The sequence below is a fragment of the Athene noctua genome, chromosome 1 (assembly GCF_965140245.1).
Source record: "Athene noctua chromosome 1, bAthNoc1.hap1.1, whole genome shotgun sequence".
Classification (NCBI taxonomy): Eukaryota; Metazoa; Chordata; class Aves; order Strigiformes; family Strigidae; genus Athene; species Athene noctua.
This window is the reverse complement of record NC_134037.1, coordinates 131,693,707-131,717,870: the sequence shown is the minus strand read 5'-3', so window position 1 is coordinate 131,717,870 and position 24,164 is coordinate 131,693,707. Positions and strand designations below refer to the sequence as shown.

Genomic DNA, 24,164 nt, shown 5'->3' with positions numbered 1-24,164 from the left:
TTTGAGGCAACACCAGGGTTGAAAACAATTCTCTCCAAAAAGACCCTGACCTGTAACATCTCATGTCACCGGTGCAAACCATTGATTCCAGCGCGAACTTTGTGTGAAACATGATGGCCCAAACTTCTCACCCAATCAGGAAAGCTGACAGAGCCTTCCAGGCAAAAGGTCCCTGACTGCCCACGCCGTCGAAGCTGCGAACAGTGAGGTCTGGAGCAGGCTCCTGCCCTGCACAAAACTCTCCTTGTAAGGGAGGTGCAGAGGTAGCGTGTGGGAGATGGACCGCCTCCTGCCTGGTGCTGGCTGTAGTCCTAGCCACAGGCAAAGGATTGGCAGAGCTGTGAGGGAGAGGTAGCCCTTCCCCTCCAAAGCACTTCTCCACATGATGGGACTTGGTCTACGGACTGTCAAAGCGTGCCTCGTCCCTGCTGTGGATTCTGACAGATTAACCGTGACCCCTTACAAGGCGTCTGTCTGGAGGGTTCCGGGTGACCTGCACCACAGGGAGGGTTAGTGCTGGGCCAGTTGACAACAGCCAGCGTGAGGTTAACGGTGGGACTGGATGATCTTCGAGATCTTTGCCAACGGAGACGATTCTGTGGAGGGCCACATCAGACGGCAAGCTTGCCGGCGCTCAGCCGGCCCACGCGGGACCAGCACCGGGCTGGCCCAGGCTCCCGCCCAGTGCTGGCAGGGCTCAGGCAGCGCACCGGGACCCGGTCCCGCGGCGGGACGAGAGGCCGTGCCTTGCCCCCGGCAGCAGCCCTGTGCCCCGCTCCCCCGCCGGGCCGCCGAGCCGCCCGCCCACCCGCTCACCGCGGCCCGGCCCCCGGGGTGGGCCTAGCCCAGGGCCCGCCAGACCGCCCGTCCGCCCCGGAGCCCCCTCTGCTCCTGCTCTCCGCCGGCGGCTCGGCCATGGCCTCCCTCCTCTGCCTCCTCCTCGCCGCCGCCGCTGCCGCCACGTCGCCGGGCCGCCTAGTCCCCTACGACCTGCTGTACGCGGACGGGGTGCGGGCGTACTTCGCCCGGGACTGGGGGCGGGCGGCCGAGCTGCTGCAGCGAGCCCTCCACAGCTACGCCGGGCTGCGGGCGGCCCGCCGCGGCTGCCGCAGCGCCTGCCGCCGGGAGGCCGCCTTCCTCGGCGGGCCGCCGGGGGCCGGGCCCTGGGAGGCCGCCCTCTTCGGCCGGGTGCTGCAGCGCGCCGACTGCCTGCAGCACTGCCTGGGGCTGCGCCTGGGCGCCGCGCCCTCCGCCCACCGTGCCAGCCGCGCCATCCGCCGCGACTTCGAGCGCAGGGAGCCCTACAACTACCTCCAAGTGGCCTTCTTCCAGGTAGGGACCGGGCCGCCGACGGGCAGGGACACCCCGGGGCGGGGGAACCCGCCACCTCACCCCGGGGGCTGGGCGTGGGCACCCCCGGGCAGACCGCGAGGGCCGCTGCTGGCAGCAGAGGCCTCTCTCAGCCCGCTGAGGGGACAGGGGGCTGCCGGGGCGGCGCGGAGCACGGGAACGCGGGGAGCAGCCGGGGCGAGGGGTGGCTGTGGAAAAAAGGGACCCGGCGGGGAGCGTGACGGGCGCTGGCTGCCTTTTCTCCACAGCTGAAAAAGCTGGATCAGGCCGTGTCCGCCGCTCACACCTTCTTCGTGGCTAATCCCCAGCACCTCCAGATGCGGGAGGACATAGAGAAGTACCGGCGGATGTCAGGAGTGAAGTCAGACAACTTCCGTGACCTGGAGGCCATGCCGCACTGGGTGAGGGTTCCGTGTGGAGTCAGGCGTCAGCAGCTCTCATCCCACCCAGGGGACCAGTCTGGGACCCTGAGCTGTTTCCACACAAGGGCCATGGCTTGAGACCAGAACCCTGTACATAGAATCACAGAATGCTTTAGGCTGGAAGGGACTTTTAAAAACCATCTAGTCCCACCCCCTGCCATGATCAGGGACATTTTTCGCCAGATTCGGTTGCTCAAAGCCCCATCCAACCTGACCTTAAACACTTCGGGCAGCTCTGACTTCTCTGGACAACCTGCACCAATATCTCGCCGCCCTCATCGTAAAAAATGTCTGCCCTATCTCCAAGCTAAATCTACCCTCTTTCAGTTTAAAACCATTGCCCCTTGTCCTGTCACTACTGGCCCTGGGTTAAAAGCCTTGCTCAGTCTTTCTTATAAGCCCCCTTTTTATTTTAAGGTCTGCAAGAAGGTCTCCCTGAAGCCTTCCGTTCACAGGGAAGACAAGCCATTGCAAGTGTGACACACAGACTGTCTGGTGACAGTTAACGACAGGCTGCAGGGCCTTTGAGAAATGTATTTGGCTTAAGTCCATAAGATTCACTGTCACTGCAGGGTGGGCTGTGCGTAATCAGGCAGGCCCCTAGATGCCAGCATTACCCTGTGAGCGACTCGAAGTCTCAGGGCATCCTTTGGTGTCACCCATACTGATGACGGACCTGGATCTGTCCTTCGCAGGAAGCATATGAGGCTGGGATGCAGCACTATGATGCAGATCAGTACCTGCAGGCTGTGGCCAGGCTGGAGGAGTCACTCACAGAGGCGCTGTCAGCACTGGAAGAGTGTCGTGCCCTGTGTGAAGGACCTTGGGAGGATGAGGACGAGGAGGAGGAGATGCAACCTGGCCTGTATGAAGCCATTGCAGGTAGCATTAGAGGCACAGAGGGTTGGGTAGGAAGGCCATGCTCCCCACACTGGACATGCCCCATTTCCCAGTGCTCCTGCCCGGCAGAAGTATGAGCTACTGCCTTTCTTGCTCCTCTATCTTGCAGCCCATTATATTCAGGTTTTGAAGTGCAGACAGCAGTGTGTCCTTGAAATTGCCACAAAGCCGGGGCGTATTTCTGCCACAGAAGATTTCATACCCTCTCATCTCGATTTACTGCAGTTTGCCTATGATCAAGGTGAGCAAAGCCACAACTCAGTGGGTTATGCTGTGGCACCCCTGAACTTGCCCTTTGCCTCTGGACCTGGAGGGCAGCATGTCATGGGGAGAAGTGGCATGCTGACCTCAGCTCTGCTTCTCTCTACCCCCTTCTGCCCCCTGACTTCCCAGAACCTCTCTTCTCTTGCTCAAGCCTATGGCCACCTTGGGAGAGATCCCCTGTAGTACACTTCAGTCTCTGTGTGCAGCTTCTCTAATGTGTGGCCATTCCCACTTCTTTCCTCCAGCACTCTCCATTTCAAGGCCTTGCTCCAGCTATCTGCTGTGTATTTTATACCCTCCTTTTCAGTACGTGGCTCCAGACCAGCCCCTGCTTCCTATCTGGAGCGTGCGTGTGCATCTCATTTCGACAGAGGTGTTCCTTCTGAGTCAGCCCTGCCTGCCCTCGCTGAACTGATGGCCTGTCATGACATTGGTCACCCTGTCACTTTCACACGTCCCTCGGCTCTTCTCTTCGATACCTCTGCTCCTTCCCACTCTGACCCAGCTGTCTCTCATCTCCTCAGTCAGACCATTGGTAAAATGTGTATCTCAGAGAAGCCTCCAGACCCTTCATCGTGTCTGTTGGGTGAGGGAGGTGTGACCAACTTTCTTCCAAATATATATTTCTTTTTTCTCTGTCTCCTCTGAACAAGCTCCCAATAAGTATTGAAAGTGGGCCCATTTTTCACTGGGCTCATTCCCTGTATTCTCTGCCCATCATTGAGCAGAGGCCCAGCTAGGCAGGGGTTGATTGATCTGTACTCTGTAAGGCCTCCTACTGCCAGATCCCGACCGGGGCGTTGTGTGCTGCCGGCCATTTGCTGCTAACGTCGAGTCTTTCAAAGACATTTCTGTTTGTTCTTCCCCTGCCCAAGTTGGGAACCAGCCACTGGCTGCTGAATGTGCTGCTTCCTACTTGCTCTTCTATCCCACGGATGAGCCAATGTTGGAGAAAATGAAACAGTATCGCACAGAACTGGGAGAGGACACTGATGTCACAGCCAGAGAGGTAGTTACAACCTCAGGTCTGTACTTTTTGCCCCTCCCCTGTCCCATATGACAAGATCACAGTCCAGGAGACCAAAAAAGGGAAGATGTTTCACAGCGGATGTGTGCCAAGCCCAGGACTGAAGAAACTGGAGCCTGAGTTTAACAGGCAGGGTCCCCTCAGTCCAGAACTGGGCTTTCATAGTGCACAGCAGTGTGCTGAGGCAGGTTTCTGCCCTGGGCAGGAATGGGGTTGTCTTTTGTGGGATGGTGGTTTGACAGCCTCTTTGCTTCCTTAGAGTATTCAACATTATGTGCAGAGATCTCTGATGGAGAAGAAGTTGATTTATTATGCGGTGGAGCATCTAGGAGGAACTTTTAATGACCCTGTAAGTAACACTCATCTTCCTGCCCTGATTTCACCAAGACAGTTGCCAGAATTCACTTCAGTAGCACATGATCCAGAAAGGATGAGATGCTGATGAGAAAGACCCCCAAGTCCTTATGAGGTGGATCTTTCTGCCACTCCAGGACTGAAGTTAGTTTGAAATAGCTGCTGTAGCCATATGCATAAGCCCAGTCTGGCTGTTGTCAGAAGCAGTCCAGAACAATTGGTCTGATATTCGCTGGAGAAGCAGGTCAAGGAACTGGATGTTTGATGTGATCCCGTGTGGGATAAGTTTGTTGTGTACTGAACCATCTGCATTTGTTCCTACAGGATCTTTGGACTCCAGATGAGGTGATTCCTGAAAACCTAAAGGAGAAACACAGGTAAGGTTGGCCAAGTCAACTAGGACTGAAATGTAAGTGTTGGAAGTAGGGGATGGGGTTGGACTGGCAGGGGTGGAACAAGTAATACCTACTGAGGAATAGGCAGTACAGGAACAGGAAGGGTGTGAAATGCTACCACAGAGGATGGTTAAGCATAGCTCTGTGTACTGACAGCCCTGGTCTCTGTTTTTTCCCTTGCTCCCGAGAGAGAATCAGGAGAAGCAAAAGCAGGAAACTCTCGATGTGGAAGAGAGAGAGAAGAGAGGTGAGTAAAAGAGCTTGAAGAAGGTCTTGGATGCAGTCAGCCAGGCTTAGGCTAAGTGCTGTCTTTTCTTCCATCCTCAGACATTTGAATGCTAGCATAGATGCAGACTGACTCGAATGGCTCAGCAAGTCTTCTCACTGTTTCTTTTCTCCCTCTTTGATGCATGTGTAATCTTGCAAAATCTCACTGCGTACATCTCTGGGATGGGAACTGAAAGAGCACTGTGGCTGGAGAAGCTGAGAGCAGTGGTGCCCGAATACGTGACAAGCCTGTGGACGTGCAGATGTCAGTGTGGCAGGAGGGCCTACACCATACCTGGTTCAGCTCCACCAGCCTGACTTCAAACAACGTTTTTCTGAAGGGGACAAGGAGAGAGGGGGGAAACTGGAAACAGACTATTTGGCTTGGGCAAGTCTTTCCCTGAAAACACAAGTCCAAATGGTTTGTGGCTGAATGCTATAGACTGAAGTGCAGAGTCCCATGTTCTTGCTGGCCCTCTATTCTTATGTGTGGACACACAGCCTCTTGCAGAGCTCTGTCCTGGAGTTTTGCTTGATGTCACCCCAAATGGTTCTCTGCTGTGGCACATGGGAGAGCAGATCATTCTGAGGACCTCGGTACCTTGGCATTCCTGACCACCCAGAGGTCAGAGAGGGGGGTGGAGAAAGGCCAAAGACCAAACCACCAACTGATACCCATTGCTTCTCTTTGGGGCTGAAGGAAGTAAAAAGATTCACTGGAGATAATTCTGACGTAAGATGTGTGATCGAAAGGAGGGTTGATGGAGGTGTTTACCTGCTTCTTTTCTCCAGAGCCTCACCCCAGTAGGCTGGACCTGTTCTGCTGCTGCGATCCACAGTGCACTCAACTTTCCCCAGCTCCCTGCTGCTCTCCCAACAAGCCCCAAGTTTCTGCTGGCTCCTGAAGCACTCGCTGTAGGCCAGCTTCCCCAGCTGATGCTCTGGCTCTCCTCAAGCATGTGAGGGGTGCAAGTGGCCCAGGTCTGCAAGGAATGGGCACTTCTGGGGAACTGTCCTGTCTTCTGAGAATGTATAGTGTCTCTCCACTTCCTTATCCAGGTTGGGGGTTGGTGTTTGAGGGCTTCTTGTTGAAAGCTTGCTGATGCCTATCTGTACTTGCTTCTCAACAGGTCCTTTGCCTTTTGAGGGCATTGCTGTCACAATGGATTCCCGCCAGATGAATGGAACCCAGAGGGTCGTGTTCGACAGAGTGCTGACGGAGTCTGAGTGTAAGGACCTTCTCCAGCTGACAAAGGTGAGGCCTGAGTCTTGTAGGAGATCCTGTATGTGTACTTTCTTTCTCAGCAGGCAGAGTTGTAGAGTTTCCATGGAGGAGAGATGGCAGCCTAATGTGTGTCATCTGTATCCTTCTATTTCAGGCAGCAGGAGAAGCAGGAGATGGCTACCGGGCAAGACGGTCACCTCACACCCCCCATGAGAGGTTTGAAGGGTTAACTGTTTTGAAGGCCATGCAGGTAAGTGAGTCTTCCGCTGCCCTAATTGTCCAGAAGGAGTGTTTGCCACCTGAGCATTTTTCTCTGTGAAGTGCACTCTGGGTGGGGTCGTGTGTTATCTGCCTCACAAGCACATGTGCAGTCTCCCCTGAGCCTCTTCCTCCATGTTCATGAGACATGGTGTACATGGAGAGCTTGACAAGTGCTCTCTTTCCTCTGAGACAGGGTTTTGGGGTTGCTGCTTGTCCCTGTGTGGCAGTCCTACAGACATGCTTAGCATAGAATTAGAGCATAAATTAAGGTGGAAGGAGCCTCTGGAGATCTATAGTCCAACCCGCTGCTCACAGCATGGTGAACTCCAAAGCTAGATAAAATCCCTCAAGCCTTTGCACAGTCAAATCCTGAATATCTCTAAGGGTGGAGATTTCCTAGCCTCTCTGAGCACCTGTTTCAGTGCTGTAACACTCTGAGAGGGCAGAAATTTTTCTTCATATCTAGCCAAAAGTTCCCTTGCTGCAGCTTTCGCCTGTTGCCTCTTGTCTTTCCAGTGTGTCCCTCTGAGAAGAGACTGGCTCCATCTTCTCTATAACCCCCATTTAAGTGACAGAAGACTGTAGTTAGATCCTTCTTCAGCCTCTTTTTCTAAGTCATGTGCTGCAACACCCCTGCCATCTTAAGACCTTTCACTGAGGACTCCAGTTTGCTAGTGTCCCTTGTGTACTAGGAGACCCAAAATGAAGCTGCAGTCCGGATGTGGCTTCATGTGCTGAGTAGGAAAGAACTGCTGTGCTGTACAGCTGTACTCCTGACTTACATTTACATGAGAAAATGTCTTCGTTTCTTACATGGAGACCACAGGACTTTACACATGTCTCTTCTTCCATACTGTGTACGTGTATAATTCCTTAGGGTGTTGTTGTGTGTGAGTATTCTAACAGGCTTGTTTTTCACTTCCAGCTGGCCCAGAATGGGGACGTGGACTGGAAAGATGCCAAATTGCTTCTCCAGGCCAGTGAGAAATCACGGAAAATCATAGAGTCCTATTTTACTCCTGGAAAGAAACTCCATTTCTCCTTTACACACCTTGTGTGCCGCACAGCTGTAGACGGTAAAGAATCTTTCACCCTATTAGTCCCTGTCTTCTGGAGAGTCTCCTCAGTCCCAGCCACATGCTCTCAGGAGACTCTCTTCCCTTTACTCTCACTGTGCCCCTTTATCTCTGCCTTATTCTTTCTTGAAACTGAAAATGCCCATATTCTCTTTTTGTAACTTCCCTTTTCAGGGGAGCAGGAAGGTCGTATGGATCTTAGTCATCCTGTCCATGCTGATAATTGTCTCTTGGATCCTGAGGGCCAAGAGTGCTGGAGAGAACCACCTGCCTATGTGTACAGGGACTACAGGTAAGAGAAGGAGGGGACCTGCGTTAGATCATGTGGAGATCAGAACCTCTACTCTGCCCCATCAGGGGACGAGCTCACCTCATAAAAACCTGACTCAAAGCCAGCCAGGACTGTAGCATCAGGCAGAAAGCTGCATCAGGGACTTAAGAATGAGGTGTGAAATGCCTTTCCTAGGCTGGGAAGAAGATTGGCCCTTTCTCCCTCCTCCCTCCTCACAGCCAGCATTAACAGAGAGCAGAACAAGGCTGTGAGGCTGCACAGACTAGAACCATGATACCAAACTGTTGTCTTGTGGGTCTACCACAGTACTACAGTCTGCTGCCAGACCTTAAAACATCCTGTTTCTTCTAATAAATTTCTGTCTTTCACAGTCTTCCATGCATTTCAGGAGAGGGAGAACCAAGCTCCTTGTATTTCCTTTGTTTGAGCAGTCTATGTACTTTGGTGACTATTGTCTCTGTTAATCTCTGTCAAGATGCACTGCCAATACTTTGTGTTGGGTTTTTCCATTCCATGTGAGAGCTTTTTTCCAGCCAGTGGCAGGTTTTGTTACTCTTTTCTGAAAGAACCTGAAATATATTTTAAAGATGGTGACAGTTGTTCCACACTGCAGCTGAATGAGGTCAGTTCACTACAGTTGATTCCTCCTATTTACCATCCCAACCCTGGACATCCAGAAATCTTATTTGCCTTTTCTTTGAGTGTAGCTGTACGCTGAGCACAAATCTTTTCTGAGCAGCCTATGGTAAGGGTATGGGACTTGGAGGGATTTCCAGTATCACTGCATCCATTTCCCTTCTGATACAGATGTTGACTTGGCGTGGTGAGACTGTAAAGTTACCAGGCTCTGTCATGTAACTGGTTAGATCTCCATCCCTCCCATGGGAAAGCTGTTCTGTCACCTCTCTCCTCCCTGGGTAGTGGGCTTCTCTGACTTCTGCTTGAATGTCTGTTAAAATATCTTCCTGGGATCTATGTCACTAAGCTATTTCCAGGAGTATTCTCGTCCTCTTGCAGAGTGATCAACCAGCTTACAAGGGCTGAGCTCTTCCAGTGTCCTTTTTGAGAGAGGTCTCTGTGCTCCAGACTTCCTGGATCTCTTCTGTGTATTTGTGCTGTGGTTATCAATGAAACTATTGAACAGGATCAGACCCAGGGATCCAAGAGTCCCAGTGACCCTCCTCCAGGCGAGCAGTGCTCCTTTCGGTGCACTAGTCACTGTGTGCTCTTCACATGCTCTTCTTCACCTTCTCTGTTCATTAGTACATTCTCTAGTAGCACTGTTCTGAGTACTTCTACCAGAGTCCAGACTGCTGAGATCAAGCCTGTTGTCCTTCCCTGGGAAATCAACTGTTTCATCAAAGATTGTGTGGCTGGCCTAATCTGCTTTTAGGACCCCCATGTTACATTTTAAGACTGTTTTCCATTTACCTCTTGTCCTTCAATTATCCTTCTCCTCAGAAATGGAGTCTAAAGCCCTGCACATTACTGAGGTCAGGGTAACAGCCTCTTTGTGCTTCAACCATTATCGCTACCCTCCTGTCCCTTCGTGTGTGTGAGAGCTATTCTTGCTTTTCTCCAGTCTTGTTACCACCGTGACTACACAGTTTTATTAAAACCCTATGGCAGAAGAGCTATAACTTTCTGGGTTTCAGGGTTGTAATCCTCTCACTGTCCTTATGTCCTTAATGTTTTGCTTCAGCAGCCACAGTGCTGATTTCTATTTCTTTCTCACAGGCCCATTAATGAGACTCTCTTGTTCCTCTGATGTTTTCTATCAGCTTAATTGAATATCAAGGGGAACTTGAGTAGTTTGTGGTCCATTCTTTCATTTAGTTGACTGTGGTCTCACCCGCATTGCACAGTGGCCTCATTGCTTCTCTTTTTGTCTAACATTGCTAAAGAAATGTATTGGTTTAATTTTCTTTTCTGCATGCACTGAGCCTCTTTTTGACCGTTCTTATGTTACCCTGAAATTCCTTGACTCTTAAGACGTGGCTTTGTTTGCTGATCAGTCTCCTCTTCCAGGCTTTGAATTATCCACAATCTTAAAGCATAAACAATGTCATGCCAAGTCAGAACCAAGGTCTGGCTAGCCCAGGGCGTTGTCACAGGGGTGCCACAGATTACTGCTGCAGAGGATTAAAACCAAACCAAACCAAAACAGGACAAGCGTGTAGAGCTAACTCCCTGGCATTCTCTCCGAGTCTCCTTGTAGCTTGCAGCTCAGGGGCTGTCCTGAGCTAGGCACTGCTGTATTTAACACCCCAAATGGATTCTTCTGGTAACCGGTCTACTTGATTTTTGAACCTGTGCTATCCACAGCCTCCTGTGACAAGGAGTGTGGGGAGGCACCTGGGAGGAATGAGCTTCGCATCCATATGTCCTCTTTTCTTTCCTTCCGCAGTGGCATTCTCTACCTCAATGATGACTTCCAAGGTGGGGGCCTTTTCTTCACTGAAATGGACACTGTGACTGTCACGGTAAGTCTGGGACTGGCCTAAAGAAGGAGAGAGGATTTAAAGTGAGACTTAGCCTGGGTGGGAGGAAACCCAGTTCGTTATTGGATCCTACTGCTCCAAAAACAATCCAGTGCTGGTGCTGTGGTAGATTCAAATAGGGACAGCTAAAGGCAAATTGAGGCAAATCTCAGACAGAGGAGAGGTTAACTCCTTCCTAGCCAGGATGTTTCAGGCCCTTCCAGCCTGTGTCTGTGACCCGTGCTGCTTCTGTGATTCTCTCCCTTGCTCCTAGACTGGCAGTGGATGCCTCACACTCCTCTGCCATTCCACATTCTGAGGCAGCGTGTTGTCTGTGAAAGGACTGTGTACCCCAGAGCAGGGAGCTGCTGCTGTCTTCACTGTCTCTTCTCTCTCTCCTGGCAGGCTGAGGTGCATCCTAAGTGTGGAAGGCTAGTAGCCTTCAGCTCTGGCAAGGAGAATCCCCACGGCGTGTGGGCAGTGAGCCATGGAAGGCGCTGTGCCATTGCTCTCTGGTACACGCACTCCCAAGAGCATGCTGAGCAGGTAAAGAACTGGACAAAAACGAATAGCAGTAGCTCCAAGCTGGATCGAATCCCCCCAAGGAATGGCTTGTGGGCTTTGCCACAGGCCAAGGCCTAGTGCAGCAGCTGGGGGTTGTCCTCTGACAAGGTGGAGGGTCCAGTCTGTGATGGGTCCTGCAAGGCACAGTGGGCTCTGGGGGGGTTGGATGGACATGATAAAAGATGAGATGTGTCTTGTCAGCCCCTGCAAGCAGAGCCAAGACCTTAACAGGAAGGAGTTCACATCATCTCTGTCTCCATGGCTGCAGGAACGGGTGAAGGCAGAGGAGCTGATGGAGCAGGACCAGTCTGATGGAGGAGACTGTCACGGGGCTGATCACAGCAGCAGATCCTCTTCAGAGCCTCCTGTTCCCAACAGCAGAGCCAGGCCCACGAGCCGGAGACAGAAGCCTGGCTTGGACATGACACAGCACCCCAAGGAGCTGCAGGCCAGAGATGAGCTCTGAGTACACGGGGCCCCGAGAGCAGGACTGGCACACACTGCTGGCACCAGGACCACAGAGGCCTGGAGCAGTGTATTAGCATGTTAGAGCCGTAGTGATGGGGAGGGATGCAGCTTTCTTCTCTGTGACATCCCAGCAGCTGAAAAATGGGAGTAGGGACAGAGTATTAAAGTCAGTGATAGTAGGAACTTTCTTCACTGCCTCACCAACGTGTTTGTGCCACTCAGAAGGGAGCAGGTAGGGTCTCCTCACCCCATTCTTCTCAGTGCCAGCTTCTTGGTCATCCAGGGCCAAATCTGAGAGGGGGAAGGAGGAGCCTGGGTTCTTTCAGCAGGGCTGGCATTCAGGAACTCAAACAAGAAGCCTCTGAACTTCCTAGGCACCTGCAAACTCCAGAACCTCGCAACTGGTCTGAGAGAGGGAAGGTGGGGGACTGTGAATATATGGAATAAAAGCAAAATGCTGGACACAGATGTTGGTGGAAGCTTGAGTCTGTACGCCAGGAGGGAGATGTGCACACTCATTGCTGATAGAAATTTAATTAACAAATGATGGAAGGAGATTGAGCCCTCAGTGAAAGAAAACAAAGTGTTTGCCCAGATGGCAGCTACTTCCAATAAGGGAGAGCAAGAGAGAAAGTCAGCTCTGCCATGACTAACCCCTGGCAAGCGTGGGGAATGCCTTTCAGAAAAAGCACTGTACGCTCATGTTTCCCTGCAGCAAGGCCTCTCTTTTTTTTTTTTTTTTTCCTCTCAGTGCACCAAATTGCCCCTGAACACAGAAGAGATATTTTGTTTATCATTTTCCACCCTGATACAAAGACAATATCCTGTCACTGCCCAGGAGATTAGTGTCCTGAGATGGGATTATATTGTAGCCAAATAGGAATTGAATAGGATGGATACGGAGTATCAAAAAGAGCAGTGACCCTTTTCCTGGGAAGCATTAGGGCCAGAGATCAATCTGTGGTCATGACACACACAGGCCTTGATGAGAGCTGTGCAGGGAGACCCCAGCTACACTGCAGGTGGAAGAAATCTGTAGGGCCAGGGGCAGTGATGGAAGAGGTGGGTGAATGATACAGGGCCGCTGCTCCATGGAAAGGGAAACCTTTCTTCAATCTGAATCCCAGCACATCCTTAATACACGGGCTTGGGAAACCCACATCAGCAACCCTTTTTGCCTCACGTCCTTCCCAGGGTTGCAGGAAAAAGACAATTTCATGTGTGTATTTCAGATTCCCTCTCCCTGGTGAGAGGTCTACCACATCCCTTCCCTCATGTCCATCCCGATGATTTATGTGGGGGCACTGGGTGGTTCCTGCTTGATGAGGGCGTGTTGGGGGGTGAGGGGCCAGTGTCCATATCTCCCACTTGCTTTGCCCAAAGGTGGCCTGGGTGATTAGACTGATGGCCTCCTGACGTCAGATGAGATCCGTTAAAAGGTATTTATCTCGGGCTTGGGCCAAAGCCTCAGGAGAGATTAAAAGAGATTGAGGCCAAGATAATCCCCTCGCAGCATCCCACTAAAGTGGCTGCCAAAAGGCACGCCACCAAATCTTTTTGCCACCCCTGGCCCCTGTACCCAGTTCTGTTTTCCCCATGCAGAGCCCAGTTTGCTGCCCGGAGAGGGTGTGACCCTGGCTTTGCCATTGTTTTTCCCTTGACAGGGTAACACCATCCCTCCTCCTGCCTTGCCCAGTGGCATGCTGTCCCTGGGAAAATGGGAATACCCATGGACCCTGAGGTGCAGCAAGCTCTGCCCCAGTGGCTGATAATCCTAGCCTTTCCTGGCAAATCTTCACTTTATTAGTTTGTGGCTGATATGAACAGAGAGAGTCAAATCTGCCTGTGATGGTTTTTTTCCCTCTAGGAGCAGCATGCTACTCTTTTCACCCCTCCCCATCCACCTGCTTTGCATTACGTCCCAATCCGATTTCCCCAAGTCTCTGGTGTCTGATTTAATTTGCCTGATGCTGCTCCTGGAATCAGCCCTCCCCTGACCCCTCCTGTCCACAGCCTTCCAACTCCCCATGGGGAGATCAGTCCTGGGAGAGACTGAGGAGTAGAGAGGGAGCAAGAGACTTGCTGGGTGGACAGGCAGGACTGACTGGAGACCGCAGAGGGACAAGGGGCTTCTCGCCAGTGAAGACTCATTCTCAGCAGGGGAGGCAGGCCGTGAGCGCCCCATCCAGGAGCAACTGCAACCCACCTCACTCTACAGATCTCGGTAAGGATGCTGCCTTGCGATGCCTGAGGTCACCTTGGTGAGCCTGGCATTTGGGACCCTGAGTTTCTTGATGTAATTCTGTGGGAAGTCTTTGTACAGGGACTGATTCCATCAGAGGGTGTGGGAGGGAAGATTATGGTGTGGAAGGATTTGGGGTCAGCAATGAGATGTCTTTGCGATGATGAAGGGCATTGTGGTGGGATGGGGTTGCCTGTTCTCCCCTTGGCGGGTAAATCTCACCAGTTTCTAGACTGGAACAGGAGGGTAAAGCCCCTGCTGAGGGACCTGGCACTCACTACCCATAGAGAGTCCTGCACACCCAGTGTGCCCCTGTGCACACCTCTTTGCAGCTGGCTGTTTTTCTGGACGGAGAAGGAGCCCTCAGAAAGCAAGAAGCAGAGCAGGGTAATTTTACCATGGCCTTTGATCTCTATCATAGGAGAGGGGGATCATCTCTGCATCCGGCTCTGCAAGGAGCCCAGGGTCACCAGGGCAAGTGTGCGTGGCCAGCCAGGGATTACACAGAGACTCAGGGATGCTGCCTGTTAATACTCAGTTCTCCATTCTACACCTTTCCTTTATTTACAGCCCTCTCCCAGAATCTCACAGAGGGACCACTCCCTCCCCAATGTGGGGGAAGCTACCTGGAGGATAGGAAATAAGGAAGTTCACCTCCCCTTTCCTCCCACCCCCCCACTTGCACCCCAAGCCCCACAGGGGAGTGATGCAGGTGGCTTGGTAGGAAAGCCCCTGGGGGTGCAGGCTGGGACCCCGCCATGGCATGGTGCAAAGGACATAGCCACTGCCCTGAAAAGCCATGGCACAGCAGCAAAAGGCAGGAGGTGGATGATTCCAGACCTCAGCCTCTCACCACAGTAGAGGCGTGTGGTCTGCTACAAGCAGCCACCCAAGGGCTCTGGATTGGTCTGGTTGCCCATAGACAGGAGTGCTACAGCAGGAGCCTCCAGCAAGTTTGTGAGAAAAGGCAGGAAAGAAAGAACTGTCATGTTGGAGAGCAAAAGAAATGAAACGTGGTTTCAAAAGCCAGGAACTGTGAACTGGTTAAGCACAGCCAAGGCAGAGCTCAGAAGAGGACTGGCATGAACTGACTAAGCCCAAGCTGTTTGGCTGTAGTGATGCTTGTAGGAAGCACAGCTCTGGACCAGTACTGGTGCCAAGGTCCTCCTGTCAGTAGCTCTTTGCAATGCTGAGGTGGTGAATTACTTTTTCAAAGGTGCCTGAGGACTTGGTTTCTACTGCTTAGCATCCAGCCGAGAGAGCCCTTACTTCCAGAAAGCACCGAGCATGTGCCTTTCCTATTAAAACCAGGCTAGGTAGCTACCATGAACAACCATGAACTGATCTGTGGGTCCACAAGAAATGGGGATCCCTAAGGTCCTGCTGGTCATGGCAGAAACATGCCTTTGCCCTCCAAACTCCATTCCCTCTCCTCTGTTCTTTCCCCATTTGGTTCCTCCATTTCCTGTCCTAAATTTACATGACCATGACAAGCTGCTCTTTTGCACAGCCATGATCCTCCTGGGAGGCAGCTGCGCTCCTCTGGGGACCAGGCAACTCACTCTCCACAAATTGCACTGGGACATGATGGGTGAGGATGACAGACAAAGTTGGAGCTATTACTTATCACTGGCTCCTCGTCCTTCTGAGGCTGAGAACAATTCTTAACTTCATTTAGAGTGTTCTCTCAAAGGGATTTAAGGGTTTGGACAGAGTCCTGAACCTAAGCTGCACCTTGTCTATATTTAGCCCTTTTTATCCGTCCTCAACATCATCCCTCTGCCCTTTGATCTGCTGACCGGCTCCAAAAGCCCCTCATCTGGTTGTGTGACTTCACAGAGCAGATGCCTGTGAACTGGTGCTCCCACGCTAGTGCCAGAGTGGAGAGAGAAACACCCAGGGAAGGAAAGAGAATGGTAAAAAAGCAGGAGAGATGCAAGGAAGACTGGGGATCTGATGGGTAATGAGGAGGACGTGTGCAGCCTGCTTCACCTGGGGCAGAACCTGGAAGAGAGAACAAGGCTCCCATCTCCGTGCAGGTCTGGGTGGGCAAAACCAAAAGTCCACAAAGACAGATTAGGGCAATGGGTGGACAATGATCTCAGACGGCCAGAGGTGTGTGAAATAACAGCCTGGAGAGCTTGAGGACCAAGAAGAGGAGACTGGAAGGAGAAATCCAGAGGGAACAATCCAAAGCTTAGTGCTGATGGATGGGAGGTAGGATCAGTCCTAGGGAAAACTGAGAAAGGGGAAGGTGTAGACTACAGTGGTAGGGCTGGTCTCCATAGGGTGGCTGGAAGTTCAGGTTTGCCACCTAGTGCACTGGTGGGCAGCAACCAGAGCTGGTCACAGTCTCCACAGCTTGAATTTACATCAAGGTCAGGGGGCAAGGGCCACAAGATACCGAAATGTGCAAGGCCTTCCCCAGCATCTCCCCACTTTGTCAGTTACCTGAGAGATGGCGTGGGGTGCCCAGCCCCTTCCCGAAGGAAAGGTACATGCAGGTGGGCTTTCATGGCCTGCATCACTCAAGCAGCCTTCCTGCAAGGAACCCCCTCATATGTCAAAATGAGATAAGAAAAGGACCGGTGATAAGGGCCCAGGCCATTACTGCAGCACATGCCTCCAGGCTCTGACAGTATAGCCCTGGGCCCCAAGCCTGCTCCTTCACCATGCGCTGGGGCCAGCAGAATGGGCCAGCAGCCACGTACAGTGCACGGGCAGAGAGCAGGGAAGAGGCAGCAGTATGTGGCTCCATTCAGACTTGTAGGCAGCAGGTACAAATCCTTTTCTGCAAAGTACAGCCTGAAGTAGCCTCCCACTGGGGTAAGCTCATGCCTCCCAGTAGCTATTGGAAGCCTGTATCTCCCTGTCTTTCCTGCACTCAAAGTAGGAGTCATTGACCGAGCAGAAACTCACTCAAAGAAAGCCACGGAGACATTCAGGGGAAGGGATTCTGGATGAAAACGCAGAGAGCTCTGCAAAGCAGAGAGCAAAGGTAGGACTTGGGAGCTATCTGCATGAGCTTGCCCACAGCCTGGCATGGAAGGACCCAAAGCTCCACTGACTGGAAGAGACAAGGCCTTCAGGCCAGAGGGAAATGGAGGCAATGTGAACCACAGGGACTAAGAGAAATTCTGCAGATGCTGCTGGAGCATTTCTTGGCCTTGGGACAAAGTGCTGGTTCTAATGATGAACCACACCTGGAGCACATCTGGACACTCACACTGACCCAGGAGAAAGACTGAAGCAATTAAAGACCAGATTCATCAATAAGAGTGGGAGATGTTAGAATCACTGGAGAAGTTTTAAGTGCACATAACAAGAAAGAGAGAACATATGGTGCACGTGTATCTTGAATATGGATTACAGTTCTGGTTCACTGCTCTCTCTGCAAAAACATATCATCTATACTCTGTAAATAACTGAAAAGGGCTTAGAGAACAACAGAGGTAATAGGATGTAATGGCTTACACGGGAGGAATGGCTTAAGTGTGTTCTGCAGTCTGGAAGAGAGATGGATGACAAAGATCTATAAAATACCAAGTGATGCTGAGGTGAATAGAGGCCAGTTATTTGCTAATTCTTCCAACTCAAAAGCTAGAGACCACCAAGTGGAACTAGTGCCACTGGGGAGCAGCAGAACCAGGAACTTCTTTGCAGAGCCTGCCACTAAGCTGTAGAACTCATCACCGCGGGAAACTGAGGATGATAAGTTTTGACATGGACACAAAAATTGGGAGGAAAAAGGCATGGAAGAGAAATCCACCAAGGACTTGTGTACAGTCATGCTGCCTCTAGCTTTGGACATCAGTGAAAAGCCAGGGTTAGGAAAGCAGGACAAATACCACTATCTGCTTATGTTTTTCTTAGATTCTTCCTTAGGCATCCACCTTTATTTTATTTTTTTTTTCTTTTTTGGATGGAAAACTAGAAGGGAACCCTGACAGAGCACCTCAGCAGCCCTCAGATTTCCTTGATGGTCAAAGAGCTGGTGGGCACTGCCTGGTGCCACTTTGCCTATGACAAATGATCAGAAATAGGCATTGGACTCCCCACATTGTTTCCTCCTCCTGGAGCTGAGATGGACAGCTTAGCTATGCATGGACAGGGAGAAGCTGATGAAGAGGACCCAGCACTTGGTAGGGCTTGGAATGGAGGAGTTAAAGAGGTAAGGGAACGAGTGTGGCCAGAACCTCAGCAAGAGACTCTGGAGGTCTTCAGCTTCCCAGTGTACACATAAACAGGATACAAGGCCAAATGGACCTTTGACCAGGCCCAGACTATCTTTCCAAATGCTAAGGTCTTTAACCAGATACAGCACAACATTACCAAGCATTCAGCCAATAAATGGTTGCTCTTTATCAGAGCTACCTACATGTGCCTAACTGAGAAGTCATATTAGTGCCCTTTCTACCTCACAGCTCTCTCCCTTGGTTTGTCTCCTCAGAATCAAGGCTGCCCCACGTGGAGGAACCACTCCTAGGTCAGAAAGATGGGGGAAATGGAACAGATGAAGCAGGAGGCTGAGCAGCTGAAGAAGCAGATTGCGGTAATGCTGGCAGCAGTCGTGAAAATGCTGAGAAAGTGTCTACCCACCCCACGTCCAAGTTCTCCTCCTCAGCCACAACTTGGATTGAGCTTTCTCCACCTACATCCTTGGAGCCCTCTGCAGTTCTGCACAACCCTTTATTGAAGTGCTAAGGGAGATCTTCATAGCATGGTGGGGGAAGAAGTGGAGGAGGAGGGAGGGAGAGAAGAGGGGCCACTGCAATGGTGAGAAGGAAGTGGCCACTGGCACTGTGTCTGCAAGAGGCCAAAGAGTGTAGTGTGACCCCAGGACATCCTCTCTCTGGGAGGCAACTGGTGTTCTGCCAGGTAGGAGGATCCATGGAAAGGGTGTAGCATGAGGAACTGGATGCTGAGCAGTTTTGGCTCACCTTCCTGATGTCTGACTGGTGCCAAGGTGCCCTAGTCACAGACCAGGATCCCCTTGTGCTGGCCACGATCCAAACAGAGCAAAGCCACAGTTCCTACTTCTAGCAGCCCCCAGGTTGTGCCTCTGAATTTCACTTGCCATTGCCTTCATCACACAGCTTTTTTTCCTGTCTCATCTGCTCTTGTCTCTTCTCCAGGATGCCCGGAAAGCGTGTGCAGACACAACGCTTGCTCAGGTAAGGGGCAGTGCTGGCTGGGCAGGTGAGTATGTGTAGGGGTCAGGTAGCACCACTCCAATAGGGACTTTCTCCAATTGGGAAACACAGTTAGGAGGCAGAGATATGGGCAGCAGTAAAGCTCCTGCCAGTCCAAAATCAATTCTTTCTTTTCCCCCACTCTTTCCTCAGATTGTGTCTGGAATGGAGGTTGTTGGCCGCATCCAGATGCGGACCCGAAGGACCCTACGTGGGCACCTGGCCAAGATCTACGCCATGCACTGGTCCACGGACTCCAAGTGAGAGAGATGCTGCTGACCTGCTGGGTGCGGGACAGCACAGGGGGGTGAAGGGCAAGACAACTCTGATGGAAAGAGAGCTCCTAACATAGTCTTGTTCCTCCCTCACAGACTTCTGGTCAGTGCCTCACAAGATGGGAAACTGATTGTGTGGGACACATACACAACCAACAAGGTAGGACTGAGAGGACTGCAGCAAGCAGGGTGCAGGAGTGGGTCCCCTTGGAGCTAGCGCCCTTGCCCTGCTCTCTCTGCTACCAGAGTGCCAACACGGTTTTTTGTTCTCCCAGGTTCATGCCATCCCTTTGCGTTCTTCCTGGGTCATGACCTGTGCCTATGCCCCCTCAGGTAATTTTGTGGCCTGTGGGGGCCTTGACAACATGTGCTCCATCTACAGCCTCAAGACTCGGGAAGGCAACGTCAAAGTGAGCAGAGAACTCTCAGCCCATACAGGTGTGTGTGTGTGTGTGTGTGTGTGTGTGTGTGTGTGCTGCCCACCTGCCACCTGGGCGCCCACTGCTTCCAAACCTCACTCTTCTAGCCCTGCCCTGTTTCTCATATTTGCTTGTTTCCACTTCCCAGGTTACCTCTCCTGCTGCCGGTTTCTTGATGATAACAATATCGTGACTAGCTCTGGAGATACCACGTGGTGAGTGTTATCTTCTGCACCCTAGTGACATCACCCATGGCTCTTAGAGGCAGAGCACACGTCAGCAAGCACAGTCCTTTTGCTCTGTAGCAGTCCATGATCTAAGGATGAATTACTCCTACACAGAGCACCTTAGGAAGCCAGATCCATTCTTCTTCCCTTGGCAGAACAGGTTCTTCTTTTCCCAGTTGAGGTCAGGTCAAGATGCAGGTCTCCTGGTGAAGCATAGGGACCATGTTGTCAGCTCTCACAAAGCACAGTGGCATTTATCCCAGGACAGAAAACATCATAAATTTATGTGGAGCCCAGACACATGCTCCACTTTTCAGATCTTGCTCACTGTGCAAGGGACACCTGCAAATCCAGTGCCTGGATCCTTTGGTTCCTGGCTCTCAGGTCTCACTGTGCTGACTTTGAGCAGTGCCAAGTCTTTATCCACCCCATCCCCAACACCTGCTTTGGAAGAACCTCTTGACTGAGGACAAGTCAGGATGTGGCATTTCCATCAGAGATCAAGGTTACACAGGCCTTGCTTGCCTGTCTGTAACGTGGGATCCCAGTGAACGTGGCCTGTGCATCCTATGGGTGTGGATTCAGCACAGCTTTTTGTGCCTGTGGGTCCCTCTTACCTCCTCTCAGTATTTCTTTCAACTGCTGCAGTTATGGGAATATGGTCAAAGCTCACTCTCAGCCTTAGTCTAACTCTGCTTTGGTAAAGGTATGACCAGCAACAGCTGTGAGGATATCTCCTGTTGTATACAGCTGACTCCAGCGGTACTCTCACCCATTTTCTCATGATGTAGCCAGGTCCGTGGCTTCTCTCCTTTTGTTTGCGAGTGGGACAGCTCTTCAGCCCAGCTGTCAGTCTGTCCTGCCTGGGCTGGCTCTGAGAAGTTCTCTCCTCTCCTTCAGTGCTCTCTGGGACATTGAGACGGGGCAGCAGAAGACTGTGTTCCTGGGTCACACTGGAGACTGTATGAGCTTGGCTGTCTCCCCAGACTTCAAACTTTTCATCTCTGGGGCTTGTGATGCTACTGCCAAACTGTGGGATGTGCGGGAAGGCACCTGCCGTCAGACCTTCTCAGGGCACGAGTCTGATATCAACGCCATCTGTGTATGTATGTTGTCTGCACAGTGGTGGGGAAGCAAGGAAAATGGAGGGTGGACCAGGTCTGAAACAGTCCCAGGACAAGGCTGAAAGAAGCTATCAAGAGTTGCGTGGGGAAAAAGGGTCTCAGGAGACCCTGGCCCCATGATCCAACCTGAAGCAGGGAGGGCCTGAGTTCACTGAAGTTTAGAGGCTGGCTCTTCCCAGGGTCCAGGGCACCAAAGCATCTAGGTCTGACTCAAAACACTGCTTGGACTCAGCCAGCACACCGTGGTCTGTGGAGCTCAGCACCCTAATACAGCTTTGCTCATAGCAGCTGTTGGGAACATGGTTCAGGCATGCCCCAGGAGCAAGACACAGGTGAGGCAGCAGGAATACCTAACTCAGCTGAGGGTCCTGGTCAGCTCCAGACAGCAGAGGTGGGAACTTGGGGTCAGAGAAGAGATCCTCTGAAGGTGCAGTCTTCACAGGAGGCAGCACAGACTTTTGGAGCAAGTATGTCCCTCAGAGGCAAGGATTCAAAGCAGAGCCCTAGAGGTGGCAGGACAAGAAACGTATCAGTTTAATCCCATGCCACTAACCGAATGATTTTGCCATCTTCCCGCAGTGTCTGCTTTCTTGAACCACCCTCTACTGAACTTCAATTAGTACAGCTTTTCTCACCTGTCCTGTAGTTTACCCTGTGGCCATATGGTTTTCTGCCATACCTGCTCCTGAGGAGTTTTTTCTTGCTCCTCAGTGCAAGGACACAGAAAAGGAATGTGTATGAGAAGGTTGGGGTATGGTGGTCAGACAGAGGAAGGCATAACTTCTGTAACTCTGAATCATGCCAGACCCCATCTGGGGGATAATGGGCGGACACTTGTCAAACCCCGAACTAACAGCTGGAGTGAGAGACAATAATCCTTCCTCAAGCACTGGGACATCTTGCAATAGCTCTAGCCCCTAGGTCATTTGCTTTCTTGAGGTGGAAGGTGTTTACTAGATGTTAGGAGAAGCATCAGTCTCCTCATTAAGCAGACTCAATTTTTATGATCCAGTGCCTTGTCCCGCTGGGTTTCCCAATGTCTGTGGCTTCCTGGTGGTTAGCAGGGAGGCAAAGAGTTGAGGAAATCTGTAAGGCATGGCTTGATTAAAATCTGGTGTGTGCCCTCCTCAGTTCTTTCCTAATGGTGAAGCCATCTGCACCGGCTCAGATGATGCCACTTGTCGCCTCTTTGACCTCCGGGCAGACCAGGAGCTCGTAGTATACTCTCACGAGAGCATCATCTGTGGAATCACATCAGTCGCCTTCTCTCGCAGTGGGCGCCTCTTGCTTGCTGGATATGATGACTTCAACTGCAACATCTGGGACTCCCTGAAAGCAGAGCGTGTGGGTGAGTGGCTCCCAGAGGTACCTCTTTCAGTCCCTGCAAGGTCTTCTGTCCCTGCCAAGGCAAGGAAAAGGCTTTTATTTTTTCTAAAAGGGACACATCTTATACTGACTGAAACCCAACAAAACTTCCTCACACTTAAGGAGTACACCATAACTAGTATAACTCTCTTTCGTATAGAAGAACTATTGTTTTTAACATTAAGGAAGTCAAACCTTTAAACAACATTGTTTCAAGGGGGAAAAGAGCATTAAGGTTCCTATTAGCTAAAAACGCTCACAGACACCAGTAGTATTTCCTACTTTCTCCTAGCCTGTGCAGTTTGCACTCACAGTGCCGCTTGGTAGCCAGGCACCAAGCTGAGCATGAACCTGGGCCTCCATCCAACCCCTCTGGATACTCTGTGATGCTTACACACAGAATACCCAAGTGCCATTTTTCTTTCAGATGTGGCCCCTAGCCTCTGAAAGTTTATAATGCAACCCACCAGCAGCATTGATGTTTCTGTCTTATCAAGGATGCTATCCTTTCTTAGTCCTACCATTGCTCGAGAGTGATAGCAGTTGTGTGAGGATTCAGCTAGCCAGACCTTTCCAAGAATATTGTTCTTTGGACAGTCCCTTGAGTGGTAGAACAAAACTTCTTCTGCATGTTTGTTTTTATTAGCCACATACTGATTATAACGCATTGTGCAGAAACAGGCACCATGATACACAGGCGTGTAGGTACGCAGTCTATTATGCATATCCTCAGCGTGGTCAATCCCTTCATCTCTCCCAGGCCTCACTTATTTTTCTGACCTCTCTTCTTTCCCTCCATAGGAATCCTTTCTGGCCATGACAACAGAGTGAGCTGCCTGGGGGTGACAGCAGATGGCATGGCCGTTGCCACCGGCTCCTGGGACAGCTTCCTCAAGATTTGGAACTGAGGACTGCAGCAGAGAGGGAAAGAGCAGCAGAAGCACAGCCCACAGCCTGAGCCCATGCAAACAGCATCATCAGCTGAGCACAACAGAAATGCCTACCTACCACTCCTGCTTGTCTCTAGACACAAGTCACTTGTAGGGGTCTCCCAGTGAAAGGGAGAGGTTGGGGAGAGGGAGCAGGGGGAGCTGGGGAGCAGGAGCACACATGCTGGCCCTTCTCTCCACCCCTAAACAGGCCCAGCAGTTTCCAGCTTCATGCAGGCTTGAAGACCTGCAAAACACTCCTTATTATGTCTCAGGACATTACAGTACAGTTCAGACACTTTGCATATTCCTTCAAAGACCTCTGCCCACATTGATACCTATCCTTCAGAGGACCCTCATCCAACACCCCTGTCCCTGACCAAGCTCTGCCCCTGATTGAACTTCAGGCTCTCTGTGCAGCTGTCCTATATCCCTGCAGACCGCCTCAGAGACATGCTGGGTTTGAGATCTCTATCATGCAACCTCAAACAAAAAATAGCTAGTGTAAATTGGGCTTATTTTCCATTGGGGAAGACTTAGCTTAAGTCTTGTTTGTGCATAAATGGGGGAAAAGTAGCCCTCAGAGCTGCCAGGATATCAGAAAATATTATATTTATTCTTATTTATTGTCTGCTTCTTGATGTTCCTTCTTTTTGCCTCACTCCTGCGTTGTGTGGTAACCTTGTCTAACCAGTAGCAATCAGCCCCGGATTTCAAGCTTTTATAGATTTTCATAGGCCAGGCAAATAAAGGAAACTCACCTAAGCACTGCATGCTGTGTTCTTTCCAGCATTGCCATGAGCTACTGCAAACATAACTCTTCTGTGAATACTGCCTGCAGACCCCATCCAGAGAACTTCTCATCTGCAGGCCTTGTTCTACATCAAAGACCCCAGGGGAGGGTGTTCCTCACCTATGCTTTAGTTGAGAAGAGGCTGTTAGTCCCAAGGCTTGCTGCTGTAGTTGGGATAGAGCACTGAAAACACATCCTTGCAAACCTTGGATATTTGAGCTCAATTACAGGACACAGCCATTATGTTCAGCCC

General features: G+C 51.3%; 2 protein-coding genes across 3 annotated transcripts; both read left to right on the top strand.

Annotated features, from left to right (window-relative positions):
• Positions 1–446: 446 nt before the first annotated feature.
• Positions 447–11,806, top strand: P3H3 (prolyl 3-hydroxylase 3). Its single transcript, XM_074896036.1, has 15 exons — positions 447–1,332; positions 1,599–1,751; positions 2,468–2,654; positions 2,782–2,913; positions 3,812–3,945; positions 4,223–4,312; positions 4,642–4,694; positions 4,901–4,959; positions 6,110–6,234; positions 6,359–6,454; positions 7,391–7,541; positions 7,716–7,833; positions 10,241–10,316; positions 10,719–10,859; positions 11,146–11,806. The coding sequence occupies exons 1-15, from the start codon at positions 916–918 to the stop codon at positions 11,341–11,343; spliced, it is 2,130 nt and encodes a 709-aa protein (XP_074752137.1). The 5' UTR covers positions 447–915; the 3' UTR covers positions 11,344–11,806.
• A 1,153-nt stretch (positions 11,807–12,959) lies between these two features.
• GNB3 (G protein subunit beta 3) lies at positions 12,960–23,883 on the top strand. Of its 2 annotated transcripts, none has more exons than XM_074895968.1 (10): positions 12,960–13,569; positions 18,038–18,139; positions 18,723–18,761; positions 18,933–19,039; positions 19,151–19,214; positions 19,330–19,492; positions 19,622–19,685; positions 20,601–20,802; positions 21,956–22,172; positions 22,991–23,883. In XM_074895968.1, exons 2-10 carry the CDS (start codon positions 18,083–18,085, stop codon positions 23,095–23,097), a joined length of 1,020 nt encoding a protein of 339 aa, XP_074752069.1. In that variant the 5' UTR covers positions 12,960–13,569; positions 18,038–18,082; the 3' UTR covers positions 23,098–23,883. The 2 variants fall into 2 exon arrangements, with proteins under 2 accessions (XP_074752069.1, XP_074752059.1); XM_074895958.1 differs by having other exon boundaries at positions 12,964–13,569; positions 19,622–19,688.
• Positions 23,884–24,164: the final 281 nt, after the last annotated feature.